Source organism: Falco rusticolus, chromosome 3, assembly GCF_015220075.1.
Source record: "Falco rusticolus isolate bFalRus1 chromosome 3, bFalRus1.pri, whole genome shotgun sequence".
Taxonomy (NCBI): Eukaryota; Metazoa; Chordata; class Aves; order Falconiformes; family Falconidae; genus Falco; species Falco rusticolus.
Window position 1 is genome coordinate 42,703,840 of NC_051189.1, and position 20,504 is coordinate 42,724,343.

Sequence of the window (20,504 nt, forward strand, 5' to 3'; positions counted from 1 at the left end):
GCCGGCGGCAGCGAGGCCGAGGGAGCGGTGACGGCCCCGGGCTCCGGGCCGGGACTCGCCGCCTCGGGCGCTGACAGAGGCGTCCCGCTTCGCCGCCTCCCCCTCGCTCCCGGCGGCGGTTCCCGCCAGGCTTTGGCGGCGGAGGACAAAGGTCCGGGGCCCGGCGCGGCCCGGCCCGACCCCCCGGGGGGTGCGGGGGCGGTGAGGAGGCGCCGGGCCCCGCGGGGCTTTTGCCGCGGGCTTCCCCCCGCCGCCCCGCTGCGGCGAGCCCTGCGCGGGCAGGTGCGGCGGCGGGCGAGGCCGCTGCCCTGCGGCGGGTCGGCGCACGGAGGCTTCTTCGATGGAAGTATGTTACCAGCTACCGGTGCTGCCGCTGGACAGGCCGGTGCCGCAGCACGTCCTCAGCCGCAGAGGGGCCATCAGCTTCAGCTCCAGCTCCGCGCTCTTCGGCTGCCCCAACCCCCGGCAGCTCTCGCAGGTAGGCATGGCCACCGGGCCCTCCGGCTCCCGCCTTTCCGCGGCTGGGGGGTCTGCGCCGGCTCGGCGTCCCGCGGGTCCCCGCCTGGGCGGGCGGCCCCGGCCAGACCGCGCCGTGCCGCTGCCGGGCGCCAGGGCCTGCTTCGGTGGCGGCGGGGAGCTGGTGTGGCGGCGCGGGGCGGTGGGGCTGTCCCCGCGGGCGGCCGGGGGGCTGCGGTGGCAGGGGCGAGCGGCCTGCCTGCCTCCCCGGCGGAGCCGCCGGTCGTGCCTTCCCTGCCCGCTACCACATACCGGTGGCGATGACGAGAAAATGCAGCGTTTTATAGGTTTATGGCTAGTTGTTGTCGAGGTTATCTTTTTGGCATTGGTTGCAATGCGAGCGCTGGACTCCTTGGGGTTTATTTCCAGAGCCAGTCAACTATTTGTTTCTTCTGTAATTTTTAAACTGGGGCTGTTTTCTAGCTTTTTAGCTTTGGCTTTCTTTGAAGGGTCTAAGTTTCCTGCGGGGTTGCCAAAAGCTGCAGTGACTTTACTGTAATAATGAACATGCACTGCAGTGTTTTATTTGGGATGCTAAGCCATTTCTCCCTCCAACTATTAAGACTTGGCAATCCATCTAGAAAGAGACAAAGATCCTTGGCTTTTTCATTTCCACGGTATTGTTCCCTGCCCACATTACATCAGTCACAAGATGAACTATGCTGGATTTTGTTTCCTCAGATCGTGTTGGAAATGTTACAAAAAGGGTCGTTATAAATATCAGGACAGAAAGGGAGGGGTGAACGCTGCCCTAAATTTCTGAATATGCATTAGCATGATTTCCCAGCAAACTGTGATAAAATTCTATTCTGGCTGAAGTCTCTGGAGAAAATTTGGAATTATGGTGGAAAGCATGTGTTTTGGTGGAAAGTCAGCTGGTTTTGGCTTCTAGGTATTTCCTATAGCCTTTAGATTGAAAGGTCTGTTTCAGTGCTCTGATGTATGTTGTCCTTTACAGAAGATGTTGTGTTTGCTCTTTACAGGAGTAATGGTCATTTCTTGTTATTTATGTTCTTGGGGTGTCTTACTAAGTTATTCTGCTTTTTCATGACTTGCTCTGTTTCATTTATGCATGTATAGAAAATACAGAGTTACCAGTCTCTTTTGGCTTTGCCCCTGGTTTGGTAGCAGTGAAGCTGTGTGTCTCTGTGTGAGCGTTAGGCATGTGTATATTTAGGAAGGAAGAATCAGCAAAATACTGTGCTAATGACCAGGAGTTTGAATGCATATGGAAATAATTATTAGTAAGCAAATGAAGATGAACATATGTTGACAACCCTCCCTTCCCCAAATAAGAATGTACTAATTGACAAAAACTTTATTTTTATGAGAAATTAGTTTTCTGTGTAGCAGCTAGATTAGGATGTTTTCCATTTGTACTGCTTGATCTGAGTTGTACTTAGTGATGGTGAATTTTCCATATATATAAGGCTTCTTGAAAGTCCAACCTAACGTGGCACGTTTTGTCCTGTGCAAGTAAGAGTGTCTCTTGTTTGAAACAGTCTTCTGGGAAAAGAAATAGACGAAATGGTCAAGGTGATGTATTTTATTTATTCTTTTCTGCGTGGTCACCACAGCAGGTGATGCATGAAGTGTATATAAGCTTATCAAATTAAATATGGTGTTGACATTTAAGTATTTTTTTCCAACTTTCAAGGTTCTCAATGAATTCCTTGTTTTCTGACCATTTGCTGCAGGTATATTAGTAGATCACAGGGAGAGGTTCTTCAAGAACTTGTAAGAAAATGAAAACTATATGTATGCTTGGCCAAGTATTTTGTTTGAGTAAAGCAGAGAAGTAAGTTTATGCATTAATAAAAGGGAATTAGGATATTTAAGTGAGGAAGTCTTCGCTAATATCAGCCAGCTGATTAGAGTACAGCTATGCTTTGCTGTCTTTAGGGAAAGGAGGAAAAAAAAAGGTAAAGTCTCTTGCAAACAGGTTGTGAATGTTTACCAGACATGTAATCACAAGCCAGTGTAAATGATGGACTAGGAAGCATCACCAGTGAGATTAATGATTCTGCGTAACTTCTGAACTTAACTTCACCTTGCAGGTCTCCTGTAAGACTCCCTAGTATTCCAGTTCCATTGCTGTGCAAAGTCTGCACCCTTACCAGTCTGTCATTTTCAGTCTTCTGCTCAGGCTAGCTTTGAGCAATAGGAGTAAAACTGGACATGTGTATCAGCAGACTCAAGAAGCTGGTATGTACAGCCAGCATTTTACAGTTAATACACATTTGGCAGATTTCCTTAAAAAATGTAAGGCCTTGCAAATTGAATTACCACTTATAGATTGAAAGTGAAATGATGAGGCATAAGACATTTTTGATTTGAGACAAAGGCATGCTACATTAAACATAGCATTTAATTGTGACAATGCTAAATGGGCAAATATCGATCTCTTTTAATGTATTAACAAATCATCAAACTGAAATTTCACTTAAAGTTTCACTAAATGGATTCAAAATGGGCTATGTGTTGCTTTTTAAAGCTTGAATAGAGTGGTGCTGGAAATCGTCTAAAGAATTCTGGTCTATTCCTCTCAGCCTCAGGAAGGATAAATTGTACTTACAGTATTATTAGCAGATGTTTGTCTAATCTGTTTACTTAATCTGTTTTTTAAGATACAGTCTTATGAGATGTGGTGAGCTGACATAACTCATTATTGCTGAAGGTTAAAGTCCTGACATTGGGCATGTGTTACTACTACTTCCTTTATGCCATCTCTGATGCTTGTCAGGTGTTTGCTGATTCAGTTAACCAAAACAGCAGAAAACTAACACAAGCAGGAAACTGGGCAGCTGCCTGCCATCTCATTGAATAAAATAGGCTTATTGAAGTTTTGGCAGAACTGATTTAAAGGAAAGGATGGTACTGCTAAGCTTTTGAAACCCATAAAAGCCTCAAATAATAGAAATTATGCAATGTCACTAGACAACAGTTCTTGGCTTAGTGCTTAACTGTTCCTGCCATAGGAGAGTTCTTTCCTAGTACTGAGTTTAGATCTTCCTTGTGGTGTTGTACACCTTTTACCATCCCCAGTAAATGTAGAGAAAAGCTTATTTCTTTTCTCTTTGAAATTTTCTTTTTATGTATGAATTATTTCTTTGTAGTTGTCTTGAATTTCAAAGTATTAACAACAAAAAATAGTAAAAGTGACATTGGTTACCTAGAGGTTATTTGTGATATTTATTGTTCAAGTCCAGTCAAGCGAAAAGGTGCTATTGTATGGGTTTATAGAATTGTTTGGGTTAATAATTGTCTTTCAACATGAAATAATTTTAAATGCTAGTGTGAAAAGCTGTTTTTAAGGGCACTTGAATGGGTAACTGTTGAAGCAAGTAGGACATTTCACACTCATGGGATAAGTTCGCTGTGAGATCAAGTGGATGTTAAGTAGTACCTTGGATCATAAGTTCAGGGTGTTCGTTCCAAATGTTACAAAATGACATTTTTAAAATTAAAGCTGGGCTTTCAGAAGAAAATTTTGGGATACTTTGCCTTATTTGGTTTTTAACTCCTGTTGTTAATAGAAGTAAAAAAGTGTTTCTAAAATTGTGCTTTATATGAAAATTTTTAGTCCGATTATTTTTAATGAATAAGGGTTTATAATGAAAACCACTTTACAAAAGTGGCTGTGAGCACTTTTAGACTGTGTCCTGTGTTGCACCCTCTGCCTTTACCCCCCCCCCCCCCCCCCCAAGTTCAGTTGACACACATACCACAAACAAGTAAGAAAGCTTTGGCCTAACCTGCTATTTTTGACTCATTTCTATCAGTCTACCTTGTAACTGGTTCTACGCTCTCTTCAGTGCCTCCAAAAATGGCATCAGTGATACCTAGTAGCTGTGTCTGAATAGAAGTAAAGATGTAGTTTTGGCCATTCTGTCCTTAAATGTTTGACTTTGGTGGTGGTAAAGGAAGTTATCTTCTAGGGATGAAATTGCATGAAGAGGGAATGGAACAGATAACAGAAGACTCCATTTGAATCTGAGAAATGTAGGTACTAAGTCTCTAACTGAAGTACCAAGTATTACTGTGTACCAGGTAGTACCATGTACTGCTACCTGGTATTTGATTACCTAGTTCATGATCCCTCTACTGCATCTCCATTTCATGCATTTAAGCAATATAGCATCATGCTTTGTGACTCTGTGTGTGATATATACCTGAGCAGTGGACTAGATTGTGCACACGGAATCCTAGATTTGACTTAACGATGATGTAGTGGGGAAAAAGTCACTAAGAGCAGCTGGTAGTATACTGCACTGGTGGATTCTTCAGTGAAAGGTACATGCTTCCTCTAAAAAATGTATTCTGAATGTGAGCCAGGTGTTTTGGCCACCCTTTGCTGTGCAACTCCTCTTTTTTTTTCAGTTTTTGTCACCTGATGTGATCCAAACATGTTTTGCTCTTCATGTAACATTGTAAGTTACAAGACATAGTTGGGAGGTATATTTTTATGATCTGAACATAGGCATTCGTCTTTAATCCCACAGTTGCACCTTTTTGCTGGGAGAAGTGTTGGCATGACCTGTTTTTCCCTTGCAGCTGCTCATTTTTGCTCCTGCATTTTCTTCATAGTTGTGTCAACTTTTTTTTTCCAGTCAGGTTATTTTTCAGCCCTGGCTGACTCATAGTACAGTTTCACAAATGATTGTGCCTGTTAGTAAGGAGGAAGCAGTATGCCACCATGCTAGAAGACCAGGAGTAACGAGCAGCAGGGAGACAGAAGGAATGCCTTAGGATGGGCCTGCTATTGATTGTGGAACGTTACCTTAAACTCCTTTCTTGCTCATCTGCTGTTTTGCACAACTCTTCTGTACCTTTCTAATCAGCATTTCTCAGTTGCATGGTCTTTTATTACCTTTCTCCTTCTGTTTCCTGTATCTTTGCTGCATGAATAATTAACAAGTTAAAATAATGAAATAATTTTCATGCTGTGATTCCTAGACTCGAATTAATTCTGTGTGTTGCTGCTATGCTTGCCATACCCTTCGTCTTGTATTTATTGTGTCTGGTTGCTGAGATTGCATCTATTAATATGAGAGGCAGAGACTGACTCCGGCTATGCATAGCATGGACAAGTTCTGATGGGCATTTCATGCACTATGTAATTTTTTGTGGCAGTTCATTTTTAAAATGCTCTCTTGAGTTTTATGACCAATTAACTTTTCATATGCTGTAGTGTAATGCAACATTGGTACTTTCATTCTGCAAAAGGTCATAGCAGCTTATTTCATGGCCTATAGTTGCCTATGTAATATCTAAGCAGAATAATTCTTTAAAGTCCCCATTAATTAAATTGTCTTAAATCACCAGAAGTCAATTCTTTGTTGTCCAGATTGTGTAATAGTGTGTTTTGTGCTTTGTATGAATCTCAATTTTCTGATGCTGTCTTTAAAGAGAAGTTTGTTTGAAAAGAGAGATTGTAGCTATGTGCCCCTTAAGCTGTGAAATCGTGAATTTTAACTGTAAAACAATTTTACAAGAACTTGGCATTAGTATATGAATATTCAATATTCTAAATGAACTATGTAGTAATGTAACACAAATACAGGTTGTTGGTTGGAATTAGAAGCATTCTGTATGGAATGTCTGTTTCCGCAGCTTTTCTTTAAAAAAACCCTTGTATTTGCTAAGTATGTCTGGGTGTTTTTAGTTTGCTTGAGAAAAGCAGCAGTATCAAATTGGGTTAATTCTGAGTCAATATGGTAATATGCTGAATTATGAATTAAAGTGTCAGAAAATTACATGATTTTTATTATATTTCTGTTCTTCTACTGTTTTGGCATGTGGAAAATAACTTTGAGGACATCTGCACTTGAATCCTTCTTTCTTCAGTTCTTTTATTTTCTGCAAAGCCTACGGGGGACAAAAGCCCTGGTAATAGAATGATTTGTTAGAACAGTTTGCAGTCATGTCAGTGACCATTGGCTTATTGTTTTCTTGTGTTTCCCTCATCACTCAGTATCTACAAATTTCCACTGGTTTTCTGCTAAAATTGTAGGTGTCTGAAAGTACTCGGTCATTTTCTATCATAGAGGATCTTGAATTCATGACTGTATTTTCAGGTCCTGCCAGGTTATGGCTCATGTATAAGGAATACCTTTTGGATTGGACTAAACCTGTTGTATTTGCCTTTCTTAAATGCACTGAATCTACATGGAAATAATGAGTAACCTGGCAGCTCAAATTAGATTATTGCCCCCCTCCTCTCCCCCCAAGTGTGAAATTCAAGTAACTAAGTTGTCCTTTATTGTGAAAATCTTTAACATGCATCAGTACTTTCAACATGTGAATTTGTACAGTTGGGTGTCTAAGACACAAATTAATGTATCTTGTGATATGATTAAAAGAATGTAGTGTGTTCTGTTAGTTAGAATGTCCTTTCCTTGTAAGTGAAGGACTGAGGATGGCCATGCTAAAAACTTGAGGTTTAATCTTAATCTTGGAAATCATACTGATTAATACATTTAGTGCAAATAGTCCTTTGTGCATTCACAGCTAAATGAAATGTTCAATTCTACTTGAGAAAATTCTTTTGCATAAGCAAATACAAATGTTTGGTGTGTGCAGGCACACGCATGTAGGATCTTACAGGAAGCATGTGTCTGGGACCAGGAATTGAACCTAGATCTCTCAAATTCCAGTTCAGTCTTATGCACAGAAGTCCTCATAGGAAAACTTGGAAGAGTTTGTGTTTCATTAGATGCGAAGTTTTCCTCTGTTTGTTCTGATTATGTCACTAACAAGTAACTGCAGTGTAAATAAGCAGTCCATGTAATCCAGCAAGGCAGCCTGCCAAAGACAAAATATTTTATTGTAAAAAATGCAGTTCTGGAAAGCTGGACGTAAGGATTAGCTGGGAAACTGTTTATTTGTATGTTTGCGTCCTAGGTGTATTGTAAGGAATTTGTAGCCAAATATTTTGTTTTCTTCTGGGTCAAAAATAAGTTTGTGGCTGTTATCTTACCTTCCCTGCCCTCCTCCCTTCCATACCCTGAGAATTTTTTATTTCTATTACAGCAGTCTAACTCCTGTTTTCCTCCCACTTCCCCTCGCTTTGTACACCTGTGATACAGCAATCTGATTTATTATCTTCCTGACCACACTCCCACAGTAATTATAATTAAAGAGATTCCTGGAGTCTGCTTTTCATTGCAAGGTAGAAAGCAAATTCTTTTCTCTACTCCTAGCTGAAAACATTAAGGAGCCAAAATTTGCAGCAGGCCTTCCTTCTCTGCCTGCCTGAGCATAAGAAAGAGTATGCTTCAAGGAGAATAATGAAGATAGTTCTGTATTAGCGGAAGTTTTTATTATTTGTCCCACTCCTTGCTGCCAGATGAGGTATGTGGAGAGAAAGTGGCAGTTTCCTCTACCAGTGATTTTTTTTTTATTTATTTAATCCTCCCTCATAGCAGACCTAGCTGGAGGCTACTCTGATGAGTAAAACTGGATATTTAATACATGCAAAATACAGCCTGTTGCCCACTTTAGGGCAAGAGGTCAATTCTATCCCAAAGGGGGAAAAAAAAAATCAAAAGGAAAAGGTACAGGAACCTATTCCAGGACTGAGGGAAAAGATTATAATGGGAAGCTTGAGACTTCAGTATGCTGATCAGCCTTGGAACAGGAAAGGTACAGCATCTTTGTGTGCAGTCTCTGTCTGATGTGGTGGTTCTTCGTTGTATTAGAAAATGAGGTACATACGGTATTGAGATGCTGACAAGCAAGTGATTTCTTGAGGGACTCGGTTATACATCTAGATGAGAAAAAGTTAATGCTTTTACAAAAAATACTCTATTTTTTAATAGTATAGTCTGGTAGTGGAGGGGCGGTAGCTGTCATGGCAGGAGCGATACTGCCCTGTGTTAGTTCTTGCTTTATGTTTGTAGCTAAAACATGCAGTATATTGATATTGCAGTTGACAGTGTGCTGTGGAGGTTTCATATTTAGTCAGACATAAACTCACACTTCCATTTTCTTAAACTTTTCATTAAAGTTCCTGTGCAAGAGTAATCTTCTGAATGCGTATGTGTGGTGGTGGGGGTCTTGTCAGTAAAGTCTGGAGTACTTAAATTTCCTTGATTATCTGTGGAATTTTAGATTTCAGCAGCTGCAATAATTGAGCTCTTCCTGTTGTTGGGCAAAGAGAAATCCATACAGTTTCTTTTACAGTTGCAAATGTGGTGTGAAACTGTTAAATAAAAAATGTCTATGAATGGAAGTAAAGGCAGGGAGTTTTCTTTGATGTTCTTGCTTATTATGAGAGATCTAGAGAATAACTTTATGGAGTTCCATTCTGTAATTTCTTCTGTTGTAAAGTCTGAGCTCCATTTCCTTTAGCATGGTGATAATAGGAATTTCTGCACTTTTCACTGGACTTAAACAATGTTTAATAAGCTCTTCCTAGCTTGTTTTCATTTGGACTGATTACATCTTTGTCCAGATAAAATATCTAGTATTTAGCCCACAAATTGACAGAGGAGATGGTAGGACTTTATGGCCTGTCCCCCCAGTTTTTTTCCCTTCTTTCAAAAAGGATACTGGTTCTCTTCTGAATGTAATCACTTTGTTTATATCTTTGTTGCTTGGATTATTGTGATAATTTTGCAGCCTACCATAAATGAAGACTAGATGTTAAACATAGCAAATTGCAGGTACTAAATTCCTTAAGTTTTGCTTGCATGGGATGTGTTGGACTTGTACTCTGTGATCTGTATTGAGTTTTAGGCTCCTGTAAGGAGGAGAAAGGCTTGATTTCCCTGGAAGTGTTGAGTGGTTAAAGCTATGGTTACCTTGGAGTTTTTCTTTTTCATGTGCTATTACGGCATTATTTTTGCCAGTGACCTCCAGCTTAAGTTGAGGCCCGAAGGGATGCTTTGTGTCTTAATAAAAGGCCCTTGGTTAAAATTCTTCACCTACCACCTTTAGATACAGTAGGTCCTAAGTGAAATAATCTGCTGTGCACTGAAAGGCTAATCCATTTTCACGAGCTTTTTAGGAAAGATGATTTGATGGGATTAGACAAGAAGTTATTATTCATGATTGGTTGACTAAGTAGGAAAGACTATTATGACTAATGAAGTTTAAGACTTTTTTTTTTTCTTTATTCTTAATACTGTTGTATTCATATGACACTATAGGGAAGAGGCTATATACTGAAAAATCTGATTATTTTGACACTGATTTGGGAACTAGGAGGTCAAATTCTCAGGATGAATGTGGCAGAGGGTCTGGTTGGGGTGGGAGGAGGCAAAGATTGATAAATTAAAGAATACATCTTAAGCTCATTTCTTAATGTAATAATACATGTTACAGAAGGCTTTTGTTTCTGACACTCCTCAAGCTGAGATTGTTAAAGTTAAGTACAATGGTTTTGGGGTTTAATGTGTCATGAAAAACAGGAGGGCAGTTTCTTTAATGCTACCTTGTTTGACACTTCATGATGCTGTGCTTGGTGAGGCGTGGTGGTTGATGATTATTGTTGGCTGGAGCCATAGTTTTTATTACTAGTATTATTTTAAACAGAAATTATTCTTTGTCAGATAAGAATTTTATTTAACATTTGCAGTCATAGTTCCAAGGTGCTTTTGGTGTTAAATGTAAGCTGTATTGCTTGCACAGTAATTGCTTTTAGCTGCATATGTTTACTTCTCCTCTTATGCTGACATTTGCACTCCTCTGACCCTGCAGAAAGCTAGTTTACCAAGCTACAGCAGCAGAAAGCCCATTCCTTTTTTGTAGCAGTAATTTTCTGCTGATTTGGATTTCCCTGGTGTTCTTGCAGGATCTGAGGAGCGTTGGTGCAAGGGAAGGCGCAGGGACGTGCAGTCAGAGGCAGCACAATGTGTGACAACACTGACTCAAGTTGTTTCCATTGCAGTTGGAGGAATGTCCAGAGCAGCTGACAACTGTGTGGAATTGTTTCGCTTTCTCCCCAAACAAGAGTGGGCTGAATAATTCCCTGGTGTTATTCAAATGCACTGTGTTCTGCTATTTAGTGTTCTTGAAAAAGTATCGTGCACCCCATGTCTTCTATATATTAGTATTCATATAACTTCAAAATTTCTAATTTCATCTTAATTAGATGAGTTCATGCTTCTGTATTTTTCAGATATTGAATAGGTTTAACTTGGTGAAAAAAACATTTTTTCAAAGGTTTACAACAGTCCTTGTAAAATGCTGTATAAAGTACATCAAGTCAAAAGAATCTTTCTTCCTCTTTTTCTAACCATAAAACATCTGTTTAGAAATTTGGATTAATATACTTGAAAATAGAAATAGTTTTTGTTTTTCTTATGTATATGAATAGTACATTTAGAAATAAGGTACAAATGAAAGGTTATTTTCGTGTGAAACTGAAAGTGTGTTGTCTTTCTGCATTTTTTTACTGAAAAATAGCTATGGTTGTTACAGTTTACAAATGAAATGTGTCAAGAATATGAGGATCCATCCTGTCTTGTCTTTGGAGAACTGCTTAGAATACTTCAAAGGCTCGTGTGTGTATGTATGTGTATATATATGAAAATACATAGATACATATGAAAATGTGGCAACTGAATAAGGGTATGGGGGTGTTGCATATGTTCAGAAAAGAGGAAAAAAAACCCCAGTATTCCTTGTACTACTTGATACTATGTTGTCCTGTGTCTGGCAAGTCACAGGGCAAATCATAACTAAATTATATCAATTTCTGGAATATCTGTTGCTTTCACTTGATCTTTCTAATCAAAAAGTTTATACTTGCCTTTATCATTTACAGTAAGGTTTTAGAAGCACTTGGTGAGAGTGAACAATAGACAGACATGTTAGTTTTATACTTGTAAGTGGTTCAGGGTGATGTTAGGTAACTGCTGGGATTGTTCTTTTCAGTAATTTTTTTTTTCTTTCTCTCCCTTCTCCAGATTTTCTAGTTGTTAGATATCTCCTTCAAACTCTGTAGAGCCTGCCCTGAAGCGTGTCTTAGGCCAAGGACAGTCATACCGTAATAGCTTTCTCTATGTTACTGAGTTGCCAAGTCAAACAAATTGGATTGACTGAGTACATGTGTGCACAGTTGTTCAGCCATCCGTTTCTGCTGAATTTAGTAGAGCACACAGTATGCTGATTATGTTGATTGGCAGAATTATTTTGAATCGCAGCCTGAAGTACATCCAGTTTTGTGGAGGTATTTGTGGGTGGGTTTGTTTGGGGCCTGTATGGAACCCAACCTCTGTCCTAGGAGAAGTGCCTTGAGGGAGTTTGGATGCCGTATGCCAGCCTACCCAGTGCAGCACCATGAGGATGTTCCTGGGAACTGTCATCATATAGGAGATTAGATAGCTGTACTGCTGATGCATTTGCTGGGTCATGATAGAAGAGAAGAAGTTGTGGCAAGAAATATATTGGCTTCCGTTTTACGTGTGCTGGCATTTGTGAGAAGAGAATTGATCTGTAGCAGATGATTGTTCTGCAGATGAAGTAAAACTTGAGGATGGAAAAAGTGGTGTGCATGGGAATCCTTTCTTAGTAGCTCTTCATGTTTGCTGTAGATGCTGCTGTGTGAAGGTCTTGTCTGAAGTTTCCTTTGTAATAATTGTGAGTGCAAAGAATGAGGACTGACTAAAGGCAGCGTACAAAAGTTGTACCATCAGTGCCTTCTGGGGTTTGTGCCCCTTGTGTGAAGGTGAAGATCAGACAATTTGTGTGGAGTGCTTGATGGCAGAATATTACCTTTGCATTTTGTGAGATTGTTTTGAAAGCAGTATGGTTTTGTTGCATTCACACATTGATCCCCATCTGTTTCATAAGTTGTATTTTCTCACCTCTACTGCCTGGTTTGTGGCATTGCTTTCGTCATGTTCCTACATGGTGGCCTGGACCCAGCTACAGCCTCTCAAAACCCTGTTGAAGTTTTCAGGTGTCTTTATCAGGCCCAGTACTTCACTTTACTCCAAAAGTGCCAATGAAAACAAGTTTGGTAAATAAAGGAAATGGATCTGTTGCAAAAACATGTATTATTTATTATAGTAATATATAATACAGTTTTAAGCAGACCTCTGCTTTTTATGAATTCCACTGATTTCATTGCTTTGGGAAAAAGAGGGAAGTAGCTCTGGTCAGGAGGAGAAAGCTGTGGACTTACGGGGCTTCCATAGATACCTAGGCTTGTGTGTGGTGTTATGTGGTTGTGTATAACTTCATCCCTGCTTCCCATAAGCAATGCTCTTTGCTGGCTATGGGCTGTGCCACTGAGTCTCTGCAGGGGATGAAAAAAAGATCACGCTGCAGAGAGTATGGCAGCGCCTACACAATACAGAGAGGCCTCCAGTGAGGCAATAGTTGCTGAGTTACCGTTGCCAGCGTTGAGCTTGCTTCTCAATTGCTGCTTCAGTGTCTCTGTATCAATTTTCTTACCCTTGTTGAAACCATATAGTGGGCTTTAGCACTGCTAGAGCAGTGAAACAGCTCTTGCTCTTTTGTTGCAGTGGTCTTTTAAGCCTCTCTTGGGGCCTCACAAGGATGTGAACTGCTTCACATCCATCTGGTCAGTGGTATTGTCTCATAGATGATATAATTATCTGTGCTCCGAGTTTGGGCCCCCTGTGCTGCTGCTTTACCTCATGATTCCAGCAGAGCCAGGACTGATGTCTGCACGCAACTGGGATAAAGGGGCTGCATTTGAGGTGTGCCTAGCATGTAATTCACCAGCAGTTTCAGCAGCCCTGCTTCTGGGTTGTGGGCTGACTTTGGGTGCAGGATGCAATACTAGGTGTAAGAACTTTTGCTCCTACTATGGAGTGACAGTGTCTTTTAGAGCATAGTTGTTAAAGTGCTCAGTAATTGAGGGAGAGAGGTAGTTGTTAGTTACAGATGGAATGACTTAACTTGAAAAAGGATGGAAACAGGGAAAGAGAGAGTATCTTGGTTTTGGAAATGAGCCTGATTCTGCTGAGTGTTCAGGTGGACAGTATGGTTACAGTTTCTAGTTTCTGTAGGTTTTTTTCTGAAACCCTACTCTTCCTCTGAATTCTGTGAGTCTTCTGAACACCGAAGTCAACCAGTAGAAAGTATGGGCCTGAAATAGTTTATAAAGGGGGAATGTGAAATGTGCTTTTGTCCTTAGTCCATAATTTAGTGATTGGAAAGTGTTCAGTAAAAGCGCCAGAGCAACGATACCCAGAGGACTAACAAGGAAGCTACTAATGTGGGTTAATTAGACCCATAATGAACCAAAATGATTCAAAGTCAGGTTTCATATTATGAACAAACTGACCTGGCAAAAAAATCTTATATGCGGGCAAAGGAATTAATGTCCTATCATTGCAGCACTTTTTTTTTTAATACCTTTTTTTTTTATATATATTCAATCCCAGGCATCCTGCAGGTTTTTACTGTTTTATCAGTCCATGGTACTACATTTTCTAGTTCAGGATTAGTGAAAATTCATTGGTACATTCACAGTGTAATGTTTGGGTTCAACAAAGATAGGAGATTTGCAGTTCTCAAGGCAGATGAAATGTTGTAGTATTTAGTGAAGTCATTATGTTCTTTAGTTTTGTAGTGTGCAGGTCTAAATATTATGTAAGTTATACCCTACTTAAATAATTTTTTCTTTCCAGTTTGCAGTTTTGAGCTAATGTGTGTGTTCTAGCTAGTTACTTGGCTGAAATGTGCAAGAGTTGTCTGCATTTTAAATCTTCCTCAGTACTGCTATGAAAAATAATGTTACAATAAAATCGGAATCAAATTACTGTTAATCCTTCGCTCTAGGGCTTGAAGAATTGTACAAGGACTGTAGGTGAGATAGGACACAGACGACAAAGTCCTTAACAGCAGTGACCTCTTGTGTCCTGTGTGATCTGGTTGAAAGGCACTGCTGAAGTGTCCATCTCCTCTGCCATCTGTGGTCCTGTCTCAGCTATGCAGATGATCGGAAGTGTATCCCTTCACTTAGCTGGTTTTGAAATCTTTCCTCCTTCATAATTGCCCCTTCCAAGTATTACAGGCTCTTCTGTCTACCATAAAATATGGCAGTTCTGCTCCTATACTTTTGAGAGGAAGAGGGACTCATGCTTAGGGAAAAGGGTCTGGTCAGTCTGTAATCCTTCAAACTGCTGTTTGAGATAGAAGAGAGTTGAGAGTGAACACATAGGTAAATATGCTGGGGTCTGATGATGCAAGCTGGGGCTCAGGACCCGTAAGCAATACAGAATTACTGGTGCCGATACTGTAGCAGGCATTAGAGCTAGACTCTTCGGTGTTGCTTCCACTTTTTAACGCGGTATACTCTGGTAGTAGTATATTCCTTTTTCACTAAATGAAATTAACGCATTTATGCTTACTTGTGAAAAATTACTGTGAGGCAAGAGCATGTCTTTCATAATAACTTTATGTTAGGTCTCCAACACTTATTTAAGCCTCCAGCAGCAGTTATTCTGAGCACTGGATTATTCCAATTACTTGGCATGTTTTTTTGCTACAGAGAGCAACATGATGACTTATACCTCTTCAGACTGGAGAAAGAATCTTTGGTTGGTGGGCTTTAAAATAAAATATCTTAATATTCCATGGATGTTAAAATGCTGTTGGCCTGCTAAAGGAACTGCATTTATCTTTCATGAATTTTCACTTTCCTGAGTACGTGAAAGTATCAAATTACTCTGTTGGACTGTTTTTAACAGGCATTGTGCTAAGGGAAGACTGAAGGACTGCCAAGCTGCTTGTTTTTTAAGTTCTCAAGCAATGTTTTAATGAAGGTAACCAGTGGATGGACGCGTAAGAGCTGTGCTTGGTAATGCTGACTTTATCATACTATGTGAAAACTCCAGTTTGGTCCTTCATACTCACAAAATGGAGTACTTTTTTTTTTAACCTCACAACTTTAACTAGAAGTTATCAAGCAAATATGTAGTGTTTAGGAGGAGTGTGAGCTGTGCTTTTTGATGCTAAATACACAGAGGTGAAATATTTCAACAGTAGTGTGAAGGAGAAAAAAGCTGTTTGAATGTGTAAAACTAGCAGGAAAAGTAGGTAAAAAGCATAGCAGAACCTGTAATTTAAAAGGAAAAAAAATATGGGGGGTGGTGGTGTTCTTGTGTAGATTTTTCAAATATTTGAGATAGGAGTTCTATATAGTGGTATTTAAGAACTATGCATGCTTTTGGCTTGTCCTTTGATTCCTTGTAAGGGTACAAAAGGTGGCCCAAGTGTAGCCCTCTGCTGCTTTTGGTTGCCAGTAAAGGGACAGACTAGATCATGCATTCATTCGGTCAGGCACACATATGCAGGCACGCACTTTAACAAGAAATAGTCATTTAAAAATGTTATGTGTGGATGGGCAAGATTTGGAATTAAGAATTTTCACATTTGCTACTTTAAATTGTCCTGCAATCAAAGACCATATTATGGCAAAAGGATGCCTTCTTGAGGATGATTAAGGAGTTTTAAGTATTCTAAGAGCAGCTTTTGAGGCCATGGGGCACAAATTAATTCTAATTAGCCCATGGTGGAATGTGTCATTGAGGTTTTTAAAACTTTCTGTTCTATAAGGTGGATATCCCAGCATGTTTCTCAAGGTGTCTTGCCATGTTAAAATCCACATAACACCACCTGGAGGGTTCTTTAAATTGCCAGTCTGCTTTGTGATATGTATCTCCAAAGCCAGCTGACAACTCAAAGCATTTGAACATCTGCCGGGACCACATTACACAAATGTGTTGGCACCAACGTCAGTTCTTCCCACGCATTCAAATGAAGTTGGTATGGCTGTACTCTTATCTTCTTAAATCAGCTTTGTCCAGCCATCTAGGTGATTTGTCTTTGGAAATGATGTCAGTTACTTAACTTGTGGTACCTTACATATTGGCAAGGAAAGTGTGGTTATAAGAAACTAAACAGAAAGAATGACAGCTGAAGAAGCTGGTGATTAAGTTCCCTTCTGGAAGGTGAGACCTACAGAATGTTTTCAGTATTGGGTCTTTTTCTGCAAACAGGTTTCAGGGTATGCAGATGAAGTGAAAAATATATGTCATTTTCTTCTGAGGTGAACTGCTAGGCATTTTTTTGATGGGTCTGTGTTTTTTGTTTGCAAAAGCAAAGTAACTGATTTTATGGGCAATACTAGCTGCCTTGGTGTTACCTGGAATATAGGCATGGCTGGGCATTGAAAGCTTGCTGAGCGGCACTCCAGAAGCTGTATCTGTACTGACAAATGCAAATAACTCTAGTTGCAACTTGAATATTTTTTTACTCTCTCAGTGCTTCCAAGTTCACATAACTGTTACACAAGTACGATACATTAATTATTATTTGCAGAGAGTATTGACTTAAACAATCTGATTAGAAAAATGCTTTGTGCATCACTGCAAATATTTTTTTTCTATCCTGTTTTTTCATTCAAGTACAATAGGCAAAGCATCATAATTACAGCTATTGGAATACACAAATTTTTTGTTCCCAGGCTTTTGTTCTTATTAGTGGAGGCTTTTTTTTTTTATTCTGCCCCTCGGTTTTCAGCTTCCATTTAAGGATTTCATGTTTTCAGTAACTCTTCAACGTTTTGGATCCATTTCTCAGTATTTCTGTAACAATTAACTTTGGTTAGTGTTTTTCTCTTGGTGGAAAAAGTGAAATTGAAAGTCTTATTTACTGTCTCTAAAATTATAGACATTGATAGATGTTGCATCATAAAATTGGTGGGTGATTATTATGTTTTCACGTGTTCTGTGCTTTCTAAAATAGATTTTTATCTTGGCTGTTATATTATAAACAAGTATATTGTTCTGATAGTATTTTGGCGTGGTGGGTTGGTGCTGTTCCTGAAAGCAGTCTCTTGATAGAGAATTTTTAAGAGTTTGAGGATCTGCTCTTTTGGGGATGGCTGGGGGATGGAAAGAGCCTCACCAGCTAATGCTGAGTACATTTCTTCTGTACTGTTATGAAAAACTTCTTGTGTAGATTAATGGTTTTAGTTCCATCAACAGACAGGCTGTTCTACCAGCACAATAAAGAAGCTAATATAAAGTAATCATCACACAGATCCAGAATCTGGCATCCTTGATATCCTAGAGACCTTCATTGTGACAGACACATTAAGTTGCAGGCTGTTGATACTCTCTGGAGTCGGGATAGGGGTACAAGGAAAAAAAATATTCATGGCATACCTGAGGAGGGTTTGTAGATTTAGAAGGCATCTGTATCAAAGGAGTAAATATAGTTTTATCACTGTAGTGAAGATGGTTTTATCAATGCTGTTAAAGATTAAACTGTCTTTATAGGAAGTGAATTAGCCTTTTATATCAACAGGTATAATAGGCTTGTTACTTCATTGATGATAATTACAGAATTGTTAGGCCATTTTAGGTGTATTACAGTTTTTGGCTATTTGTAAAGCTTAAGATAGGAGTCTGTAATGGTTGACATTGTGCATTGTTTCTAGTTACTAATTTCTTTTCTTTCCTGATCTGATGATGTTTTGATGCTTTTGGTGCTGTATACTTTTTGGTAGCTTGCCTTGTCAGTTTTGACCATAGGTACAGAAATGAAAAATGTTATTCTAGAAAGCCAGATTGTCTTCCTCTCCCTCTCAAAATAATTTGTTTCAGGAGTGTGGATTGGTATCAGATATGCCAAGTAATTATTAGCAGCACTGTTATCATTTCAAGGGATACCACTGCTATGATGCTGATTTGGTCTGATGGAGTTTGACACCTGCAGTTCAAAAAGAAAAGGTCTCTTACCTGCAGCAAAATGATGCATGTACGCATCAAGGAAATGAGTCACCTAGTATTCTCTATTGGAGAAAGTGGTTAGGAATCTGAGGAGCCTTCTGCACATGCGTAGCATGCTTTGACATGCACAAATTTAGTGCATATGTGTAGGCTGTTCCCATATTCATAACCTTACTGTGTCTGTTCTAGACTTCATCATACCAAACGATCTCAGTGCTCAGAAAGTGCTGATATGCTATGTGTGATACCAAGTTGCTCTCTGAAGGATTTCCAGGTATCTGGCATTAGGGGAATTGGATAGGTTACTTTATCCAAACAGGTGTAGTTCATAGATGTGCTATTGCATATGCAGTCCAAAATGGAAACTGTAAGGCAATGGGGGGAAAAACAGTCTACTTGCTGTTTGTTGAGAGAGGCAAGAATATACCTGGCCTCTCTTTTAGTTCCCTCTCTGTGTGAACTGTGAAGCAGAAGTGGAGCGCAGGTTTCTTCTGGATTAATTTGGTGGTGGTGAGGCTCAGCTCCTACCTGCAGTTAGTTGTCACGAGTGGCAGTTAAAGAAAAACCCGTGGATGTTGTCTTCTCTTTTCTTAGGGTACACTTACTGTGTACATTTATGGATTCGTGAATTCAGTCACTTCTTTTCTCCCAGCTCCTGCAAAGAGTTGTATTACTTTTCTGACTTGTAAAATGTTTGCTTATCTTATTTCAGGAGAGCTTTTATGCCTCCTTCCAAGCCTGAGGCGGGTTTCCCCAGCCTCCCATCTTTTAAACTTTTGGTTAATGAACTTACTGTCTGGTTTCCCGAACAGTTTCCAGACCTTCTTAAAACCAGTTTCACTTGCAGCAGGGAAGCTAAAAGGTAAGAGTAACTAAGTAGCACTGCTGAATGGGTCCTGCTCCTTGGGCTTCAGAAATTTGTGGGTTGGTTGTACTTTGGCTAGTGCAAGAAAAAGATAGGAAGTGAAACCTATTGAAGTTGAAACTGAGTAACCAAACCTCTGTGAAATGATGGTGTAACGTGAGTGGAAAAAATCAACCCCAAATATGGTTCCTTGAACATTTTTATTTCTATCTTAAAAATTTGTTCAGACCTTTCCCGCCTCCCATTTTTTTTTTTCTGTCTTAAGTGCAGGCAAGTATGATAAACTGCTCTGATGTTGAACTTTCTCACCTATTTTTAGTCTCATCTGAAGTGCAACGGGGGCTTTCAATTCAGTTGTTCATTGGGTTTCTTACATTTTAACCCTTCTGTATACTTGAAATAACAAAAATACTGGCAGTTATAGAAATCACCACCCTTTCAATTTTAAAAGAAGAATCTCACTGTTGCACAGAAATCAACCATAAAAGTTGTGGGGGGGGGGGGGGGGGGGGAAGGGAAATGCCAAAGTAATCAGTCAGGTGAGTTTGTCAGGATGAAAATTAAGGTAAAATAAGTAAAGTAAAAAAAAAAAAAGTATATTTTACCTTATTTTACCTTTTTTTATTTTATTTGGGTATAGAATAAAAGTTAAATTCCCCTTTTGAGGGGTTTGTGATCTGACTTAGAGAGAGGAAGGGGTTGAGGGCTGATAAGCTACTTGCTTATTGTTGCATATGGAATTCCATTTTATATGAAATGATTTCTGTGAAAATATTACGAGAATATCCAGCTAATCTTATCTGCCAGTGGAAAATAGCTTATTGTCCCTTCAGCTGGTTTTGGGAGGGGGTATTTTTGTGACCTTTATAATTTTGCGTTCAAAGAAATTTTTTAGCTTCTAGAAGTGTCTATTCCTTTTCTACAAAAAAGGAAAATGCTATAGTATTAACATGAAGATGTACTGTTTTGATGCAAACAGATTTATCCTGAGTGCTTCACAGCTGTGTACTGTTTTTTAAACATAAATGGTTTTTTTTCAATGCAACAAGAGACTTACCTTTCTAAGCCTTGAAGAAGTTAAAGTTCTGATTTCAAAGCTGTCTTTCTGTGTTCTAGTCCAACGTATAATAATAGATGCCATCTTGCAAAACATTTAAGTTTTTGACTCCAGTGTCTTATTTCAGGAGCCTGTATTTGTATGAGCTTATCCCACTTCTTCACGACACGTATGGGATCAGGAAGAAGTGGAATAATATATATTGCCTTAGGGCAAGCCATACCTTGATAGAAGGCTGAAAGGTGTGTATCTGAAGGGTAGTGAACCTCCTGTATTGTATGTCCATGGATATGTGGGAGGCTGGAGCCAGGAAAGGAGTTCAGCTTTAGTTGTACTTCTCCCTATT

The 20,504-nt window shown here is 39.6% G+C and overlaps 1 protein-coding gene across 3 annotated transcripts in view; it reads left to right on the top strand.

Moving 5' to 3' along the window:
* The first annotated feature begins 227 nt into the window (after positions 1-227).
* PDE7A (phosphodiesterase 7A) overlaps positions 228-20,504 on the top strand; it is a 77,612-nt gene continuing 57,335 nt past the window's right edge. For all 3 annotated transcript variants that reach the window (XM_037378641.1, XM_037378643.1, XM_037378642.1), the window contains exon 1: positions 228-478. In XM_037378641.1, the coding sequence (XP_037234538.1) occupies positions 341-478 (138 nt within the window). In that variant the 5' untranslated portion in view covers positions 228-340. The remainder of the gene's footprint in view (positions 479-20,504) is intronic.